Source organism: Otolemur garnettii, unplaced genomic scaffold (assembly GCF_000181295.1).
Source record: "Otolemur garnettii isolate 467f Iridium unplaced genomic scaffold, OtoGar3 scaffold00028, whole genome shotgun sequence".
In the NCBI taxonomy this organism is placed as follows: Eukaryota; Metazoa; Chordata; class Mammalia; order Primates; family Galagidae; genus Otolemur; species Otolemur garnettii.
Window position 1 is genome coordinate 4,250,825 of NW_003852423.1, and position 21,995 is coordinate 4,272,819.

The 21,995-nt window shown below is 40.2% G+C and overlaps 1 protein-coding gene and 1 non-coding gene across 2 annotated transcripts in view; both read left to right on the forward strand.

Annotated features, from left to right (window-relative positions):
* Positions 1-21,995, forward strand: part of DNAH11 (dynein axonemal heavy chain 11) — a 357,421-nt gene that overhangs the window by 142,323 nt on the left and 193,103 nt on the right. The window contains exons 36-42 of the mRNA XM_012804394.2: positions 1,655-1,793; positions 5,318-5,410; positions 7,293-7,487; positions 8,596-8,673; positions 11,712-11,845; positions 14,232-14,385; positions 15,557-15,705. Of these exons, the coding sequence (XP_012659848.1) occupies positions 1,655-1,793; positions 5,318-5,410; positions 7,293-7,487; positions 8,596-8,673; positions 11,712-11,845; positions 14,232-14,385; positions 15,557-15,705 (942 nt within the window). The remainder of the gene's footprint in view (positions 1-1,654; positions 1,794-5,317; positions 5,411-7,292; positions 7,488-8,595; positions 8,674-11,711; positions 11,846-14,231; positions 14,386-15,556; positions 15,706-21,995) is intronic.
* Positions 19,832-19,938, forward strand: LOC111724894. The gene has a single exon (XR_002773109.1). It is a non-coding gene; the product is annotated as a U6 spliceosomal RNA (small nuclear RNA).

Below are 21,995 nucleotides of genomic sequence, written 5' to 3' on the forward strand. Positions count from 1 at the left end.
TTTTTTTTTTTTTAACTGAGCAAATAAAAAATGTGGCAATGATTAATGTAAGGAAAAATAAAAAAGTATAAAGACAGAAAATATAAACATACTAAATTACTTCCCTAACTATGAAAAATATTTACATAGTCTTCATTATGAAAACAGTTCTCATTGACAAAAAATGTGATATAAGAATAATGGGAAGACGAAGGCATAATAGAAAAGTGCACAAGGGATGGAACCCTTGTTTACAACTAATAGCAAATGAACAAAGTACAGCGGACCAAGAGATGGTAGTCTATTCAGGTTATTCAGTTATATGGAGATAAATATCAGTTGAAACAGGTTATAGAGTTGAAAGTGGCTGACTATGGGGCAGGATGAGGTGGGGTATAAGGGCCTGATGCTCTTTTGATTTATTACATTAATGATACTTGATTGTTAAAATTAATCTATTAGTTTGATAAAAATAAGAGCACATTATAAAAATAAAATAATATCCACATTTATATAATTGAGCCTTCATGGGACTAAAACCATCTTGTAAGAAAGTAAAGAGTCTTCTAAAGAGTAAACCAATTATGTCAATCACCGTAGCCCTGTAAAACACTGGGAAAGAAAACAAGGCTGAGTAAGAGAGGTCTATTTTGTGAGAAAATTTAGAATTATACATTTAGCTTTGACTGTTAGGTATCAAGGGTGTTGCCTCTCACTTTATGTAAAAGGAAGGGAATTAAGATGGAAGAATCTCAAATGATGAACCTGTTATAACAGTTTGAAAGAGCTACATGTTGTCATGGAGACATGAACTACGGAATGGGATGGAAAACTATGTAGTAAGCGAGAGAAGGAAGGACATGTACTTTGTAAAATGGAGTGCATTTGGTTTTTTAAATATTAAATGTTTATCTATGTAACAAAAAAAAAAAAGTCTATTCAAGTGGGCCCAAGACAGTAGTGTGCTAGAAGTGGCTTGTACAAGTGGATGTTTGAATTTTCAAGAGCTGGTGTTTGAATTTTTATGAATTTTATGAGCTGCTTGTTAAGCACAGCCACTAATAAAAACTAAATTATGTTCACTTTTGACTATATAAATTGCATTAAATCAAATGTGATAAATCCTCAAAGCTTACCACTTCCTAATTATTTTCATAATCGTCATGCTCCCGAGGTCCGTTCTGTCTATTTTGTCTGTGTGGGTGTGTACTCAGTTCTGCACATCTCTTCACAGCTCCACATTTAGGGATACTGTGTGTGTAGCTTAGCCACGGTGGAAGGATTTATTCCATGGAAATCAGCCAATGCTGTTTTCTAGAAAGCTGGTCACAACGTTAACCACAGGGAAAAGCTGGTCTATCTCAAAACATCGCTGTTCGTCTTTGTGCAGTGACCACTTACACTAGAAGTTTACAAAATATATCCACGATGTCCTTTAAACTCCCATACCTGTGCTCCTGCCATTTCAGACTTCTCATTATTTCCTATGTGTCTAGTTAATGAGAGGACATTTTTTAGTTGAAATGAGGGGTCTCATTACCTGTGACTGACAGAGAAAAATTGTGACCTGCTTGGGAATGGTTAAAATGCTGACACAAATTAATCCCTCGATTTCAGCAATGCGTACTCACTACCTTATCACATTTTAAGACTACATTTTACACTTACTCTTTAGACCCTGTGCCATGGTGGCCCCTGACATTGAGCTCATCTGCGAGATTATGTTGGTTGCTGAAGGTTTTGTGGACGCCCGCTCATTAGCCCGGAAGTTCATTACACTGTACACCCTCTGCAAGGAGCTCCTCTCCAAGCAGGTGAGAGGCTATTTGTTACTTTTTCTCAGTTTTGACACCCCATTAAAACGGATTTTGAAATATGTGTGCTGGGTAAGCTATCATCCAAATTACACTTAGAAATAAGGAATATTTCCCATAGATTTTGAAAATCTCTATTTTACAAATCCTAATTTTTTCTGAAATTTGAGACATTTCAGATTGACTCTTTCATTTATATTCATACAGTTTTATGAGCTGGCCGTGTGATTTTCTTTACATGGTATCAATGTTGTAATTGTAAGTGGAATTTTATGTTGCGTCCCTTTTGGGGTGAGAAGATTATTTTCTAGCGAGAGAGGACAAGAGTGTTCATAGGAGTTTTCTGAAGAACACCTAAAGGAATGTTAAAATTTTTCTCATCACTTTTGCTTTTTTCCCCCCAAACTTATACACTTTGTGTTCTCCAGTCATAAGCTTCCTGCAGGTTCACTGAAGTTGCTGAAGTTCCACAAAATTTACATATGTATCAGCAGCAGTTGTGTTTAAATTTACATATGTATCAGCAGCAATGTGTTTAAATTTAGCTTTGTGGTCACTTTTGACTTTTGGTCTTTTGAGGACCTTTCATTCTTTACTGGTGACATTATTCTGCAGCTGTTCCACAATGAAAGTTTCAAGAATGGGGGGAAAGGATCCAGTATACTCAATACTATTGTGAAAGCAACATATAATGATATATATGAATGATTCATATTGAATGATAAAACACAAAGATAGTCCAGAAAAAAGAGAGGAAGAGGAGGGAGAGGGGAGGGAAGGGGAAAGGATGAGTGGAGGGAGGGCATTTGGTGGGATCTCTCCTAATGTACACAATGCAAGGATACATTTCAAAACAACTACAAGTATATTATAAATGTCTTACCACAAAGAAAGTATTATTAATAATATGCCACAGTTGCAACCACACAGCTACCTGTAAACCCAGATGCATGCATTTGAACTTGCCCACTGTGAGGGTAAGATACGAAATATGAGAGAAATTTATGTTGCCCTTTTAATAACTGTGAATTTACATTTGGAGGGGAGATTGTGATATTTAACACTTGCCTCTGGATAGTAGAATGATGGGGATTTTTATTTTATTCCTTATTTCTATCATATTTTTTTTACTAGGCCCATTTAAATTTTATAATGGGTAAAAACCACAAGAAAAAATGTAATTGAATGAGGGAACGTGGAGTTGTAACTGTTCATTCCCACCAGTGATACTGAAACACTTAGCACCTGCCGCATCCAAGTGGCGAGCTTCTCTCTGACCAGGACGAAAGAGTAAACACACAAAGCAAATGAATCAAACACCCAGATTTCTGACTTCAGAGAACCTGTGTGATTCGGTTTATGTGAAATAAAAACTGAAAATATTATCAGATCTTTCTAGAGAGAAAGGGAACAATCTTGATTGAACAGGCACCATGTGTGATATTTTTTAAATCTTCTCAAGTCTAGGAGTTTGCTATTATGAGCCCTGTTTTCAAGACCAGGAAACCAAGTGCAAGAACCTGTCCAAAGCCCACATAGTCAACAACTTTGGGGGCCAGATTTGACTTCGGTGCTGTCCCGTCCTTCTAGAACGCCTGTAGCCAATTATGAGCAGATAGTGCTGGGAGTAAATGTAAAGCGGCAAGGAAAGAGTTCATCGACGCACAGAAATGCCATGAAGGAGATGAGGAGGGAGAAGGAACGTGGCCAGGACAGAGAGCTGACTTAGGGACACATGGCCAGGACAGAGAGCTGACTTAGGGACACATGGCCAGGACAGAGAGCTGACTTAGGGACACATGGCCAGGACAGAGAGCTGACTTAGGAACACAGTTCCTGGATGCCTTCCTGTGCTGCAGGGATGGATTTGGGAGAGAAATCTGTAGACATTTTTGATCAGTGGAGTGATACACAGGCAGTGTCTGAGTTACAGACATCTGGCTTCCGTACAACTACCACTTACAAACAGAGGCTATTACAGTAAGTACTCAAGTTATGAAGGTCCTACTGACACGTGACTCGCACTTATACATGGAGGCTATTACAGATGATAGGTAAATATAGCTGTTTCAACTTACATATAAATTCAACTTAAGAACAAACCTACAGAACCTATCTTGCTTGGAACTCAGAGACTGCATGTAATGAAAACAGTGGCAATCATTTTAGCAGGGGTTGGCAATGTTTAATGCTTAGGAACATCACCAAGTCCTCTTCAACGTCTGTCTAAAATTTCTTCTGCATCCTTCCCTTCTATTCTCCTGGCCCGCCAAACTCTGCTTCTTCCCCATCTGTTTTCCCCTCACTCCCCAGCCTATTTCTGCATCAGTGGCCTTCAGATGATTTTTACTGGATCCACAGGAAAAGATGCCTTTTGTTGTTGTTGCTGCTGCTGCAGTTTTTGGCCAGAGCTGCGTTTGAACCTGCCACCCCTGGCACATGGGGCCGGCACCCTACTCCTTGAGCCACAGGTGCCACCCCAAAGATGCCTTTTTTATTGACTCAGTATATTCCCATACCCATTTGTACAACCAAGTCACAAATTATTGCCAAACGCCTCTTCTCTTTATTGTTTTCATCACACTCAGTGTTTTCCATTTCATTCTGCTTTATTTTATAACCAACAAAAATGATGATCAAGACCTACTAAATTGACTTTATTATTCACTAATGGATTAAATGGCACCTTTATAGATGTACGTATTATTGCACTACCCACCGAGCATTTGTACTCACATTCACTCACTTTACTCCTACAACCACCTATCAAGTAGGTGGACACGTTCATCTGCCTTCTTATGAATGATGATTCTGAGGCTCTGAGAAGTGAAATGACTTTCCTGCAGACGGAAGGGTTACTGTGTGGAGTGCAGATGGAAAGTGAGAGAGAGAAGGCCAGGCGCACGTGAGCAATTATTTAATAGCTCATTCAGCACACCTGAACTGAGCACCGACCCGTGCTCAGACCTGGAGGAGGAAGTGAGTAAGCTGCAGTCTTTCCTCCAGGAGCACGGAGACCAGGGGAGTCATCTTCATCAGGGGTAATGGGGAAGTCTCTAAGAGGTACTGGTTGATAATTGAATTTTAATAATATGGTTTTTATTATATTAAGTGCCAGCATCGAGGCAGGAGTGTCTGAGTGATTAAGAGGTAGAATAATTAGGGCAATTAGAGAGTGAATCCTGGCAAGAGACAGAAGAATACCAGGGCCCCAGGTGTACAGGTGGAGAATGGCTTCTGGGTGGGGGGAGTCGAGTCCTGCGTTAGCAGGTCTGTGCAGACGCTGCCCTGCGAACTATGGATAGAAGAGACGGTTGAGGGAGGCAGAAAAACGGGACAGAAAGAAGCAGGAGGACACTACCAGGATTTGATTTTCACAAGTTTAAAGAGAAGAAAATTTTATTTTGAATCATCAAAGTATGTATTTATCTTAATTCTTTTAACTGTCAGGTTTTACTTCTGGAATGAGAATCTTACTCTTTCCTACAATTCTTGAGAAAATAAACCTTATGCTTTGATTTTAGGATCATTATGATTGGGGACTTCGTGCTATTAAGTCTGTCTTGGTTGTGGCTGGCTCCCTGAAACGAGGAGACAGGAAGAGACCTGAAGATCAGGTATGTGATGCTGACATGGTTTTGTTGAGTGAACAGCAAACTGGCCTCCTATAATTTGAAGGACATACCTGGATGGTGGGGGCATGTGTGACTCAACTTTTAAAAAACAGAACGTGCAGAGTATTCTGAGGACTAGCGTTTCTTACACGAGGTCACAAGTAGTCTGGAGTAAAAAGAGATTGTAGAGAAGATGAGTGGATTAAGCTCTTTTCCTGGAAGGCTGGCCAGCAGGTGCCATATTAAGTCACTATTATGAAGCCAGCAGGTGTCACAGTTAAACTTCAGTAACCATGATTCAGCAGTATGATATCATTCTCATGTAATTAGCTCTTGACTCAGAGCCACTCTTGTTCTGGCCATGAAATAAGGCTCCTTGGCTTTCCACCTCTGTGGACTTCCAAGGCAGCCTTCTTTCAAAGGGGACTCCCTCCCTCCTAAAGTGACTTCCTAGGGCAGACTTTGCTATGGGGGATTTCTTACACTAGCTTGCCAGCCACCACAAGCTGAATAAAGGGCATGTCACAGCTCCCTTAAGCTCCTCAGTTTTTCTCTAGTCCAAATCCAGTGCAAACCACCACAGCCTTGACCCCTGGCCATATAGACATGAATCTGAAAGGAAAATATCATTTCAGTACTTTTCAAACATCAGACACAGAAAGTATCTGGCAGTTATAACCAAATCATTTAGTAACCCTGGTTTGATTTCCTCTGAAGAACATTTAGGAAAACCGATTGAGCTGGGAAATTAATCCTAAAAAGTCAGTGAAGATGTAGCTTAATCAGTGGGAGAAAGCCCGTCCATTTCATGGGGCTTGAGATTAGGGTGAAGAATGAAACAGGGCTGGTTGTGCAGAGCTTCTAGGGAAGTGTTCTACTCTCTCTCCTGCAAAGAAATGATAACAACACATCATGCATTTTTCCCAATTAAGTAGTGAGAGCAATGAGTACCCATTACTGTATAGACATGTAATGTGACTTAAGAAAAAAGGGCGACGCCTGTGGCTCAAAGGAGTAGGGTGCCAGTCCCATATACTGGAGGTGGTAGAGGTGGCAGGTTCAAACCCGGCCCCGGCCAAAAGAAAAAGAAAGAAATAGGAAAAAATTAGTTCTATTCTGTGAGTATATTTTTTATGTTAAGGGATATTTATTATGTGGTTTTCAACTTTTCCAATCTTTCTTTCTCCCTCTTGTCGCAACTTCGATCGACATTTGATTTATTTGTTCTATTATTCTGTATTGTTGGAATGCGAAGCTCTTTCTGTAAAAGTCATTCTGATGTTTGAATTACCACTTTAAATGGGTAAAGCCCTCTTCACTTTACAGCCACTATGGAACCAAAACCCCAACTCTAAATTTTAAGATTATCATTCTGAGATTTTTAGAATACTTCAAACAAAAGGATCTAAAAGGCTTGATTAATCTGAGTGTCTGGAGTTTGAACCTGGAGGAGAGAAGGGCCTCAGACCCTTTGTGGAAACCAGAGCAGATTATTGGCAGGGTGGGGAATCTCACTGCTGATCTCATTGTGAGGTTTGTCCGCGGTTCAGTTCAACCTTCTCACGTTCTCATCTGTTAATTTTAAATCTTTCACCTCCACATAGATAAAATGCCATCCTGACAGACAACTGTGCCGAATCTTATACCTTCAATGTGAAGATTAAAAATAACATCTTAAACAGGCACGGTGCGTGTTGCTGCAGTGATAAATACACTCAGCCTGACTTCACCACCAAGCAATACAGCCACGTGGCAAAATTGCACTTGTACCTTCTAAATGTATACAAATAAAAAGTCTATATAAAAAAGTACATCTTTAGTTCTTCGGGTGTTTGTTAGACCCTGTATTGGTTTTTCACGAAGTGTTTTCTGTTCTCCTTTCTAGGTTCTCATGAGAGCATTAAGGGATTTCAATATGCCTAAAATAGTGACTGACGACATCCCAGTGTTTCTGGGCCTGGTTGGTGACCTGTTTCCAGCCCTGGATGTGCCTCGGAGTAGGAAGCTGCACTTTGAACAGATGGTCAGGCAGTCTACCCTGGAGCTCCGCCTGCAGCCTGAAGAAAGCTTTATTCTCAAAGTAAAAGCAGCTTTTTCTTCTCCTGGCAGCCCATGGGATTTGCAGTAGAAATAACTGTGCTTAAGTGATATTAAACCGCGATGTTAACTTACATTACACTGACCTTAGTAAGGTCTTAATATATGCTTTCAAGCATTTTAATATGGCAGTATTAACAAAAGTAAATGTAAAAATGTAAGTAAGTATTTGAGCGGTCCTGTTTTGTAAGAAGGTGAAACATGGATACGTACTTTTCAAGTGTAAACATACTTTTTTTTTTTTAGGATAGCTTTTTAAGCTATCCCCCTGGGTAGAGTGCCGTGGCATCACAGCTCACAGCAACCTCCAACTCCTGGGCTCAAGCGAGTCTCCTGCCTCCACCTCCCAAGTAGCTGGGACCACAGGCACCTGCCACAACACCTGGCTGTTTTTTGGTTGCAGCCATCGTTGTTTGGCGGGCCCGAGCTGGATTCGAACCTGCCACCTTAGGTGTACGTGGCTGGCACCTTAGCCACTTGAGCCACAGGCGCCGAGCCCATACTTTTAATTCATTTATAAAACATCCTGGTTCTTCATGACATGCACCAACAATTTTTTTTTTTGTTTTCTTCTATTTTTTAGGGAACATTGGAAGTAAAATCACTAGTCCATCCTTTTAATAGGGGAGGAAAGGCAGCATGTATGAGAATCACTTAGAAAGATATTATCTGAAATATCAAAGGCTGAGGCGTGTTAATATTGAATTTGAGTTTAGTGAATACATGGGCATATAACAGAGTAATACTGTAGATGTTTTATAGCATTTAAGAATCATTACTTATTGTCGATGGTGATTGGCCACATACTGTTATGAAGAACCATTGATTTTTGTAAGTAACTCCCACCCTGTACTAAGTAACCCGCCACATAGAGTCATGGTTTTAGTTTCTTCTCTGTAGCCTGCACTGGAGATCCAGGAGCAACTATGCTTTGCACTTGGGGTCGGTTTTAACTTTCCCTTGAATGTATTGCTGTCTGCGAGGGCAGGGTTGGGTTGTGCAGAAAGAAGAATTGGGCCCCAAATGGGCAGGTTTGCCTTTTTGTCACCAACTCATTGAAGGAAAGCAGGGACCCGCTGTTTGCTCTGCAGGTGGTCCAGCTTGAGGAACTGCTGGCTGTGCGACACTCCGTCTTTGTGGTTGGAAATGCAGGCACCGGCAAGAGTAAGGTACAGTGAATTGCTTGCGAGCTTTCAGCCACAAAGGAGCTTTCTGAATTTAGACCTATTTTCAATGGTACTTAGAAGAGTTCCCTTCAGTGACACCCACCAGAATTCAGAGTTAGAACTGGAGGCCCATGTATTGCTGTTTGATCAATTGATATTATTTTTCCCGATGTGGAGAGGAGGGAGAAAGAGAAACAAATAAAACATTCCATCCACACAGGAAAAGGAAGGCAAGATGAAGACTGAGATTTCTACACGAGACATTTAGCAGCCCATTCACGCATTTAGACGTCTGCCACCCTAGTCTATGCACCTGGGATGTATTTTATACATATAGATAATTGTACTTGGATTCTTTTTATCAATGGTAAACAGATTAAGAGACTGGAATAAAATATCTGGCTTGCAGGGTTTGATGGGCTCTATCTACATTTCACAAAAGTACTGTTTTATCTTTTCTGAGTCATCCTAAATTCTCCCTCCCGTATCATTAAGGAAAAAGAAATATTTTTTTCGGTAGTCTTTTAGAAATGTAGCCCCTCCATGGAGCCAAAACAGAACCTGAAAAGGAGATCGCAAAACCACATCTTTGAGGTACCTATTATGTGCTGTGCTCAGTGCACAATGTGTGATTTACTCTGCACAACAAGGATATACCATGGGTATTATTATCCCCATTTTTAGTTCACTGCTTGATTTTGTTTGGTCTTACTGACAGTCCTGGCAACATACTTATTTTCTTGGTTGGCAGACGGTATATGCAGAACGGCATGCATTTTAATGCAGGATGCTTGGTTATAAACATATTTGGTAGCCAACAACTAAAAATAATCAGAATGGGCATAAGAGATTGTAAAGCATGGGTGTATAGAACATGCCAGTATTTAGATCAGAACCCAAAGTGGCACACTTGTAAAGAGAGCCTCTGGATAGAGATTTTTCTCATGACAAATACAATAATTGAAATACTAAAGTTGATAACGGATAGACCTGTAATTATTTCGTTAGAGTAAGTTTCAGATGTAGGCCATGGTTCAAGGAAGGATAAAATTAAATTCTATAATTTCCAGGAGATTAATGGTTTCTAAAAATATAGGCTTAATATTCCTAAGGCATTTAATTTCTTTCATCTAGTCTTCACCAATACTGTCCTACTCAGCATGTACTTAAGCTGATATAACTGGAACACGGAAGCCCGGGGCCATGTTATTTAGTACTTTATCCTTCCAAAGTATTTGACAATTGCTTTTCAGGTCTCCAAAACCCCTGTGAGTAGGTCAGGATGACAAATATGGAAAACAAAAGTGATGGCTTTCAGAGAGAGCAGAAGGGAGCCCTGGGGCAGATATTTGGGTTAAGGTGTTGAGGAATTAAACCTGTACTGAATGCCCATGAGTAAGTTTTCATCCTCAAGACTTCTTTTCCTTAATTATCTAGATCAGGGTTTCTCAGTCTCATAATTTTTTTTTTTTTTGGTCGCATTTTAGACTGAATAACTGGTGTAGGAGGCTTTCCTGTGCCTTGTAAGATATTTGGCAGCCTCCTTGGCTTTTACCGATTAGATGCCCCAAGGCATGTCCCATCTTGTCCCAAGTCAAGACAGTCTGGTGCTGAGAACCACTTCTGTAAGTCACTGGGTCTGTGGATGTGGAGAAAAGGAAACACTTCTGCACTGCTGGTAGGAATGCAAGCCAATACGTCCCTTTTGGAAAGAAATATGGAGAATACTCAGGGATCTAAAGGTAGACCTGCCGTTTGACCCTGCAATTTGTCTATTAGGTGTATATCCAAAAGACCAAAAATCACTTTATAATAAAGATATTTGCACCAGATTGTTCATTGCAGCTCAATTCATAATAGCCAAGTCATGGAAGAAGCCCAAGTGCCCATCGACCCATGAATGGATTAATAAATTGTGGTATATGTATACCATGGAATATTATGCAACCTTAAAAAAAGATGGAGACTTTACCTCTTTTATGCTTACATGGATGGAGCTGGAACATATCCTACTTAGTAAAGTATCTCAAGAATGGAAGAAAAAATATCCTATGTACTCAGTACTATTATGAAACCAATGTACAGCCACCCACACTTTCGTATGAAGAATAGATCACAACTATGGCCCAAGGGGAGGGGCTGAGAACAGAGGGGGTAGGTCAGATGGAGAGAGGGTGAATGATGGGATCACACTTATGGTGCATAATGCAAGGGTACATGTCAGACCTATTAGTATAGAGTATAAATGTCTTAACACAATAACTAAGTAAACAAGATGAGGTATATATTATCCAGTGTGACGTAAGCATTCCTAATTCTATATGAAATCAACCCATTGTCCCCCATAAATGCATTAAGGTATACATGATCTATGTGTTTATGATTTAATTTAAAAAAAGAGAAAGAAGTCACTGGGTCTGGAAGCTTGTCCAGAGCAGCAGCATCAGTGTCATCTGGACTCTTACTGAAATGCGATTACCAACCCCTTCCACCCACCGACCTATTTAATGTAGACTCTGGGATTAGGCCCAGAAATCTGTGTCTTAACACCCTCCATACAATTTGGGTATGGGCTATATTTTGAGAACAACTGACCTTAATAATTCAGGCAGAGTGGACTTTTGAAACATGAATACTTATTTAAATATAGTCCTTCATTTTACACACATGGTTAAAAATTTCAAACAATAAAGAAACTTTCTTTAGTCTAAATCAGTGGTTCTCAACCTTCCTAACACCAGGACCCTTTAATATAGTTCCTGTGGGTCGCAACCCGCAGGTTGAGAACCACTGGTCTAAATGGTTTGAAGAATCAGGAGAACTGATTTTGTTTCCGTAAGCATTTTGTGGGGTTAAACTTTTCAAGATGGTAAGGGGAATGCCCGTGTGTACTTTCCCTTCTCAATCTTAGTACACACAGAATATCTAGGAACATACAATGAATAAGGAAAATCCTTCAGAAATCGTTTTCTTTCCCTCTGGCTTACATTAGTATTAATTTTTTTTTTTTTTTTTTTTGGCTCCCTCTTCCTTCCTCTCAGATTTTGAGAACACTGAACCGAACATATGTTATCATGAAACAGAAACCTGTTTGGAATGACTTAAACCCTAAAGCTGTGACAACAGATGAACTCTTTGGTTTCATACATCACGCTACCCGAGAATGGAAAGATGGCAAGCAGCATTTCCCTTTTGAAGTGCTAAAAATTTCTTTATTTCTATCCAGAAAGTCGTTTTTCAGTACCAGCCAATTTTAGTCATAGTTGCAGATTTACTGTTTGTGTGTTGGCGTTATTGGAAATATAGCAGATTACAACGGCATTTATAACGTATAAATTAAAACTGGATTTGAATAAGCACTTGATTTGCATTCCGCAGATTTGTACTCAGAGCGGTGTGTTTTACCCCACATCAATTATGTCAGGGTTCCCTGTAAATCAGGAGAGAAGTCAGCATGAATAGCTTGGAAAATGTTTATTAAGTACCTGATGCAAGGCACGGACTGAGGCTCAGGCAGGCAGGACTGTAGGTGCCACAAACAAAAGTCAGCAGGGTGTGTTTCCTGCCCTGGAAGTATTTGTAGACAAAAAGATCCCTTTGCTATAGGCTTTTATGGCTTCCTATTTCAATAAATACACTAACCTTGGCATCATCCTTGAAGTTCCTCTCCCTCTTATGTCCTGTATCAAAATTCACAGCAAAACCTATAAGATTTACCTGTAAAATATATATTGATTTCCAGTCCTTCTCACCTTCTCCATGGATACCACATTAGTCCAAGCCACCATCATCTCCTGACTGTTCTACCACAGTCAATATTTCCCACTGTTCTGTCTGTAGTTAGTTCATTTGACATACAGCAGACAGAGAGCTCCTATCAAATGTTACTGCTCTGCTTTCAATTTTTACTGGGTTCCCAGCACCCTTAGAATCCAACCTTTTGCACGACATACAAGGCTGTATGTGGTGGGACCCTCCTCCCACCCTTGTCACCACCACTAACATCTCTGGCTCCATTTCCTATACTCTGCCCTTCACTGATGGTCATCATTATTCCAGCCAACTTGCTGATCCTCGAATTTGCCAAGTATCTTCCATCATGAGGCCTTGGCACTTGATGTTCCTGCCATGGGCAATGCTCTCAACCCAACTTCTGTCTTTTTCTAAAAGACTATGGCAGAGAGAATCATAACTGTGACCATAACTGTTTATGCTGCAGATCTTTGGAAGCTGTTCAGATGAGTGACCCTTAGAAAAGGTCACTGGGCTTCATGAATTGTGATGGCAGGTTCCACAAGATACTGTAGTTTACTTTTAGTACAAAATACTTCATAATGGAAATATTCCACATACATATATCAATACAGCTTTTCTCACACAGCGGTTTTATATATTTGAGTTTGAAAAATTAACCATTGAATATGCCATGTAACACACACAAACTTAGACACATAGCAAAAAGGACCATGGATTTAAAATTTTTGTGTCTATACATCTTGTTAAATAATGATAACTTAATATCCCAAAGATGAAATTTCTGTAGGAGATGTATAGTGCTTGTGGCTATGTAGTGCTTAAGAATTATGCCCCTTGAAAACTGTTATAGAAAAATGGAGAAAGGTGAAATAAACTAACATTTGATCTAAAATAGATACTGCACATATGTATATGAAAGAAGGATAATGTATTCATTTGGTGTAAGTTTTATGTACGTTACCTTCTGTACATCCACACAATTGTTCATTAAGGAAGGTTCGATTATCTCTGTTTGACATACAGGGAAGCTCAGTCATAGAAGTTAAAGTCATTCTCAGGACAGGGAATCTTGCTCTTGGGCAGTGGTTCTCAACCTTCCTAATGCCATGGCCCTTTAATACAGTTCCTGTGGGTCGCGACAAGAACCACTGCTCTTTGGTGAATGATAGAGCTGAATCTGGAGCCCATGCATAGCTCTCAAGGTGTTACACACCACCCACAAAAAAAGGGCAGCAAAATTGCTCTTAAATGTTTAGTTTACTGTGGCTCAATTCATAATTGCCAAGTCATGGAAACAACCTATGTGCCCATCGACCCATGAATGAATCAACAAACTGTGGTATATGTATACCATGGAATATTATTCAACCATTTAAAAAGGTGGAGATTTTATATCTTTTACATTTGCCTGGATACATTCTTCTTAGTAAAGTATCTCAAGAATGGAAAAATAAATATCCAATGTACTCTGTACTAATGTGAAATCAATATATAAACAATTATATGCTCATAGGAACGATAAAACACTAATATAGTCCAGTCCAGGGGTAGGGAAATGGGAGGGGGTACAAGGGAGGGCACGAGGCAGGATCTCACCTACTGTGCCCATTGTGAGGATGTATAACATGCCCCCTAGTGAGGGGCTCTTCTACAAATGGAACTTTAGAACAATGTAACCTAAAAATTGTACCCCCATATTAATTTGAAAAAATAAAAATTTTACTAAAAAATTTAGTTAATAAAAGAGCTTTCAGGAACAATAATACAAATGTTAGAAATAAATAGCACTCAACTTGACTAGATATTAAAATTGTTTACTGTTATTTTACAGGTCTCTTCTCATCCATTCTACGTGAACAAGCAAATCTTATGCATGATGGACCAAAATGGATAGTCCTGGATGGAGACATTGACCCTATGTGGATTGAATCACTAAATACCCTCATGGATGATAACAAGGTGAGTAATCCTTCAGTGCTAAACCTTAAACGTGACATCCAGAGGGTTTTAAAAGTCCCATTCTCTCATTGTTGCAAATACTTGTTTTTTGGGTTTTGGGTTTTTTTTTTTGGTAGGTTTTTGGCCAGGGCTGGGTTTGAACCCATCACCTCCTGCATATGGGGCCGGGGCCCTACTCCTTTGAGCCCCAGGCACAGCCTGCAAATGCTAGTTTTTACTCATTCACCTGGTATTCTTTATTGTAATCACTATTTTGATAAGTGCCATTTTCATGATAATTCTCTTAATTTCACCATTAAAAAATTAAAGGGACTATAGTCTTGTCACCTGCATAAATATAACTTTTATGAGAGTTAAATACATATCTAAGAATTTAGTCTGCACATTTTATTGTTTTCTAAGAGCGAGGCATAAATTATTACATCTTTTATCATCTTTGATTAAATGTCGAATACTAAAGAACAAGTTTGTGCCACGTGATAATGGATAAACTTTAGCTATTTAAATGAACCAGTTCCTATAGCTACGGATTGAGTTTAAATGCTTTCTCAGGCATTTTTGCATTTGTGGTTGACCCAGCATTCCTGGCTAAGACAAAAGGTGATGGTCCCAGTCTGTGAGATACTGTTTAAACACAAGGTATATTATTAGGGTCAGGAGAGAGGAATCAGTAATCATCATTACTCCAGGATGGATTTAGTAACCACCTTAAATTAACAGTAATTGCTACTTGCTGAACTAAGACATTGTTCATCACAAAATACAGGTTTGAGATTTTTATACTTGCATGAGTTTCTATAGGACAATTGATAATTGAGGTAGTTCAGATTCTCAAGAAAGTTTATTTTGTGTGGTGCTCAGGCCTTTTCGTATAATCAACTTTTAGAATGAATGTCTTATATTCAGCTTAGTCATAATTACCATGGTTATTAAAAGGTTGACATTCATGGGCCCAGATTGGTGAACGTCTTCCTCAAAGGTCAGTCAGGTCCCCTTAAGGGAGAACTTAGACCTTCATTCTGACTGTCTCCTAACTTGGGACAGTGAGCACACAGCCGTTGGCACTTCTGCTGAGGGACAGCGCTGTTCACTATTAAGTACCCGTGTTAGCATCGGTGCCTCTGTGTCTGGATCACAGCCCTCCTCTGCTTCCCCCTGCTGCTCGTTCCAGGTGCTGACCCTGGCCAGCAATGAGCGCGTAGCCCTCACGCCCTACATGAGGCTTCTGTTTGAGACCCATCACTTAAGGACGGCAACTCCGGCGACTGTTTCCAGAGCTGGTATTCTATATGTCAACCCACAAGATTTGGGCTGGAATCCGTGAGTATTGTTTTTTTTTTTTAAAAAAAGAAAACTTCTTTCTGGCTTATTGTAACAAAATATACATAACATAAAATTTACCATTTTATCGTTTTTTCATGTACAGTTGAGTGGCTTTAAGCACATTCACATTGTTGAGCAACCATCAGCACCATCTATCCACAGAACTTTATCTTCCCAGACTGCAGGCTGCACCCATTAAACAACAGTTCTCCACTTCTCCCCCCTCCAGCTCCCAGTAACTTGATCCTAACTTCCATCTCTATGAATCTGACTACTTTAGGTACTTCATAAATAGGACCGGACATTTTTGTCTACTTACTGGTTTCCCTTAGAATGATGTCAGAGTTCACCCATGTTACAGCACACTGCAGGACCACCTCTCTCTCTAAGACTATGTTGTTTCTATCCCTTCTATTCATCATGTTTTATTTATCCATTCATTCATTCATTCATTCATGGGCACCCGATTGCTGCCACCTCTCGGCTATATTATGAATAACGCTGCTATGAACATGGCTACATAAATATCTTTTTGAGACCCTGCTTTCAACTCCTTTGACATTTCTACCCAGAAGTAGAATTACTGGATTATGTTAATTCTGTTTTTGATTTTTTTAAGTGACTGCCATACTGTTTTCCACTGCAGCTACATGATTTTATGTTCTTACCAGTAGTGGTCAGGGTTCCAGTCTTTCCATATCCTCACCAATGTTTCTTTTCTTTTTTTTTTAACTTCAGATTAATAGAAGGGTACACATGATTAGGTCATTTTCTGATTTGTTCTGTTTTCGATAGTAGCCGTGCTACTGGGTGTAGGTGGCATCTCATTTGGTTGTGATTTGCATTTCTCTACTGATTGGAGATGTTGAGCTTCTTTCCATGTACTTATTTTTCATTTTTATTATATTCTTTGAAAAAGTGTCTATGTAAGTCCTTTGCTCATTTTTAATTTGTTTTTGTTTGTTTGTTTGTTTGTTTGTTTGTTTTTTGAGGTGGAGTCTCACTCTGTCCTCCAGGCCAGAGTGCTGTGGCCTTAGCCTGCCTCACAACAGTCTCAAACTCCTAGATTCAAAGGATCCTCCTGCCTTGGCCTTCCAATTAGCTGGGACTACAGGCACAGGCCGTGACGACTGGCTAATTTTTTCTGTTTTTGCTAGAGACAGGGTCTCACTCTTTCTCAGACTGGTCTCAAACTCCTGAGCAAAGTATCCACCCACCCTGTTCTCCCGAGTGCTAGCATTACAGGTGTGAGCCTTTGGGCCCGGCCCCTTGCTCATTTTTTAATCACATTGTTTTTATTGTGAATAGTTCTTTTATAATCTTGGTTTTAAAGAGTTAAATATTTAGAAATTAAGTTTAAGCATAATTAGGCTAGTTTAAAAATAATTAGCAACTAGAACCTTTTGTTATTTTTTTCCAGACACTACCTTGTTCCTATACCTTAAATATATTAAGAACTCAGTAAATATTGTTGGATAAGTGAATAAATAATAAAAAGTTATGTGAAGCACTTAGCTATAAATAAATCACTTAATAAGCATATGTATGTTTGTGTGTATGTATATGTATATATATATATATACACACACACACAGAGAAGAACCTCTGTAAATTGACCACCCGAGGGACTATAATAAACGAGTCAACATATGGAAGTGGTCAACAGAGGGAACTTGGCCTGATATGTATGTGTGGTGCATGTCCAGTCTATGAAACTGAGGTCAACTTAAAGGAGGTGGTCAGTGTAGGGAGGTGGTCAGCTGTGGAGGTTGTACTGTGTATATCCTGTGCATAAAACCAGTAGTAATGGTTTGACTTAGGGCAGGTTTGTTGTATCCACTCACTCTTCAAATGCTTACACTTTCCGCAATTCATCCTGGTGGGCACTTGTCACCACCATTTCCACTCTGAGCTGCATTCACCTCGAGCTCTGCCGGTGAACACGTGTTTGTGCCTGACATCCTGCCTATGTCAGAAACCTTCTGTCTCCAGCTCTGTGCCCCAGGAGCTGTCCTATATGGACTGTAGCACTGGGCTTCTTGCACCCTGGCTTCTGGTTGGCTTGACGAATGCCAAGTCCTGGCAGGAAGGGGTGGGGGGCAGAAAAGGTCAGGCTAACTGTTCCTTGGCTTCCTCCCAGCAGGGTCACATCAGGATGGCCTGCTCCTCAGCTGTAGGTTACAGCTCCTCTTAAATCTCTTCCTAAGATTCTTTCCTTCCAGGTTCTGGCCATTGTTCATTTTCTTGTCCCTGCAGACATCGGAGCAGTAACCATTCCTTGTTCTTAGCCCTGGCTTGACACCATCCTGTCTAGTTTCTCTACTCCCTGCCACGCCTTTGTAACTGTCCTCCAGTTGATCTGTCCCTGTCATCCTCATGGGAGGATGACATCCATTTCTTGCTGAGCACTTCCCCAGCTCCTCCTCTGTGCACTGATGTGCTCCCTACAAAACTCATCCCCTAACTCTGCAGCGTAGTGATATGTGCCCAGGCGCTTGTCTTTAACAAAGCTTTGTTGGATTTGCCTGGGGGAAGGAGTGATTTTTTTTTGGGGGGGGGTGCTCAATGTCTAAAATGGAGAGTTCTTCTGGGGCTAATAGCTCCTGACTATCTCCAGGTCACTTCTGTTCATTGGGGCAGGTTCTCCAGTGTCCCTGGACTCCCCTGTACAGAGTGAGCAGGCACCCGAGGCAGGTGACAGCATTCATTTTCTGCAGAGGACCCCTCACCTCTACTGGCATGGTGTGATTTCAGTAGTGAGCTTCACAGGTCCCAAGGGTTATATAATTCAGTCTCAGTCACATCATGTAGAGATTTGTGCTAACAAGGACTTGATCTAAATCCTTATAGAAAGTCTTTTATCCACTGCGTCAAAGGTCACAGGTTGGCTAAACACCCAGTGTATATTCCTGGGTGAGTTAAACAGCTCTATCTTCACCATTAGACTCACTTTTATGAAGCTTTTTATCTAGGATCAGTGAGTAGGTGTTAATTTTCATGTGTGTGCCTAAAGGGTCCGTCCAAGTCATTTTCTAAAATGTTGGGAATCTTCTCTAAAGGATATTTTTATATTTTCATCTTTCATTGCCAGAAACTTTCAGTAAGTCACAAATTGGCCTTTTGAGGTTAAGAGGTATTTTTTTTTGTTACTGTATAATTATTGGATACTTCACTACCTCTAATGTCATAATATTAATGATGTGATAACTTTACATGTATTGATTCATTTATTATGTAATACCTAATTACTTTCTAAGATCTATATAATTATGAACCTAATTTTTCAAACCATTATCTTAGGTCTCAGTTTTCCCCAACATTTTATTTCAAAATGCTCAGCACTATGGAAAAGCCGACAAGGTAGTAAAGGTACAGTGTAGCCCTGTTTCCTACAGAGGCCGATTGTTACCATTTTTTTACATTTACTTTCTATCGCTCTTTGACTTATAAGGAAGAGACTGAGGCACAAAGTATGATTTAAAGAGTTTACTTGAGCTAAAGTGAGGAGCTACGGGGAAGACGCAGACCCAGATGAACTTGGATATGAGCTCCATTTGGCGTTTGTACGAGGAGATTTTTAGAGGCAAAAAGAAAGTGGTGGCAGGAGGGAGGATCAGCAAAGGGCCAATACAATGCTGACTGTCAGGAATTCTCACTGGTTTGCAGGAATCACACTGAATAATGATCATCCACATGTTGTTAAGCTATAGGGTCAGGGATAGTGTCCTGGTGGGCATTAGGTTAATTGATAATCACGTGTGGCAATAGCTAGCAGGTTTAGAGATGAATGCAGAGCTCAAAGGGGGGTGGGATGTGATTTCTGTCTTTCTTTAATGCCTCTCTGGGCCTGGTAGTTTAAATTCCTCAGATAAAAGTTACTTTGTTTCTCGGACTGTATATATTTTCTTCCTCTCTCTCTCTCTCTCTCTCTCTCTCTCTTTCACACACTCTCACATGCATATAGATGCACGGGTTCTACTCTTATTCATTTTTGCTGAAATTTCTGAAAGTAAGTTGGAGACACTGACACTTCAGCCCTAAGTACGTCAGCATTTACCTGCGAAGTCTGGAATGTTCTGATTCATGAATACAATATAATTAACATGCTTCAGAAATTTATCCTGTGCTCACTTCAGCAGCACATACTCTAAAACTGGAACAATATAGAGAAGATTAGCATGGCCCCTGCGCAAGGATGACACGCAAGTCCATGAAGCGATTCATATTTTTTCTTAAAGACATTTGCACTAGTCTGTTTATCGCAGCTCGGTTTATAGTCACCAAGATGTGGAAACAACCTAAATGCCCATCAACCCAGCAATGGATTACCAAGCTGTGGCATATGTGTACCACCATGGAGTACTATTCAGTCTTAAAATAAAATGGAGACTTTACGTCTTTTGTATTAACCTGGCTGGAGTTGAAACAAACACACTGTCTTTGTAAAGTATCATAAGAATGGAAAACCAAATATCCAAGGTACTTGATGCTGATGTGAAGCCAGTAGATGATCAAACCCGTGCCCACATAAGAGAAAAACTCAGGTGGTGCCTGTGGCTCAGGGGTAGGGCACCAGCCCCATATATTGAGGGTGGCAGGTTCAAACCCAGCCCCGGCCAAGTGCAACAAAAAAATAACCAGGTGTTCTAGCAGGCGCCTATAGTCCCAGCTACTCGGGAGGCTAAGGCAAGAGAATCGCCTAAGCCCAGGATTTGGAAGTTGCTGTGAACTATGACATCACAGTACTCTACTGAGGGCAATAAAGTGAGACTCTGTCTCTCTTTTAAAAAAAGAGAGAGAGAAAAACTCAATTCAATTCAAGTTGTGGGGGGAAGGGGAAGCAGGGAGAGAAAGGAAGAGAGGAGAGATTGGTGCTCTCCCACATGATGGGCACCATGAAGGGATGTATGGCACCTTTTGGGTGGAGGACACAACTACAAGGAGGACTCTACCTGACAGATGCACATACTGTAACCTAGTTGTTTGTGCCCTCACATTAGCCTGAAATGTAACAAAAAAATCTATCCTTGATACAAGGTCATCTAATAAACAGTTCTTTTTCAAATCTTGCCTGTTATCCTAGTAATTTCTCGTACCTTCTAGAAAATCCAGTTCAAACAAGATCATGCCTTGCATTTACTTCTCTCTCTTCTCTCCTTCAACCTGTAACATTCCCCCACCTGACTCCTTCATGACATTTAACAGTTGTGAAGAGAACAGGCCAAGTTCCTCAAAGAGTGGCCCAATGATGGTGGCCAAGTAGTGATTCCTTAATTTAGTCGTTCTGTCTATGTATATTAGGCGACCTTTCTCTGTCAGGAACTTTTTCTCCTCACACCTACTTGTCCTCTTCCCCCTCCCGCCCTCCCGCTCTTCCTGCCCAAGCAGCATTTTCTTTTCTTCTGGTTCAGTGGGTTGTATTTGATCACTGATATTCTTTTGGATGTTGAAATTGTCCCAAATGTTGCCAGCAAGTGTCCCTTTTTTGTGTGTTCTTTTTTGTTGTTTGTCCTTGTAAGTCTTTGAGTACTTTCCTTTTTGTTTTATTTTTTTTTTTTGTTGTTGTTGCTTTGCAGTTTTTGGCTGGGGCCGGGTTTGAACCCGCCACCTCCGGTATATGGGGCCAGTGCTCTACTCCTTTGAGCCACAGGCACCACCCGAGTACTTTTCTTTTTGTCTTAACAAGATGTTTGTGAACTCAGCCATTTCTCCAAGGAGCTGGAAGGAACAAATTTTTCTATGAAGAATAATGGTATTTAGAATTGAACCAGGGATGCATGGAATACTTTTTGCTAATAGTATGTCACGGTGTCTAGGCCCTTTCAGTGAATAGAACTAGGAAATCTACCTTTAAATTTATCTTGGACAACCCCTACAGTACGGCTAAAAGAGATTACAAAATGATGTTCAGAGTATCTTTGTGGGTGCTGTTTAAAGACTAAAGATGGTGCCGTTATCACTTAAGTTTCTTAGAATATTTTCATTCACATTCACTAAGCTGTTTTTAAAAATTAGTTTCAAACTTTGTAGCTATGGACCATATAAGGTTAAAACAACATTGTATTGACCTGTGACTAGCTGTAGAAATCAAATACTTTTAAATTTTGATTCTGAGTTTTATGTAAGTTTACTGGAAAAATTCAGGACAGTTCAGGTGTATCTGTTGAAATCTTGAAAAATAAAGAAGGAATTGGAAAAACAGGCTTGGTGCCTATAGCTCAACCGGTTAAGGCGCCAGCCACGTACACCTAAGGTGGCAGGTTCGAATCCCCAGCCCAGACCCACCA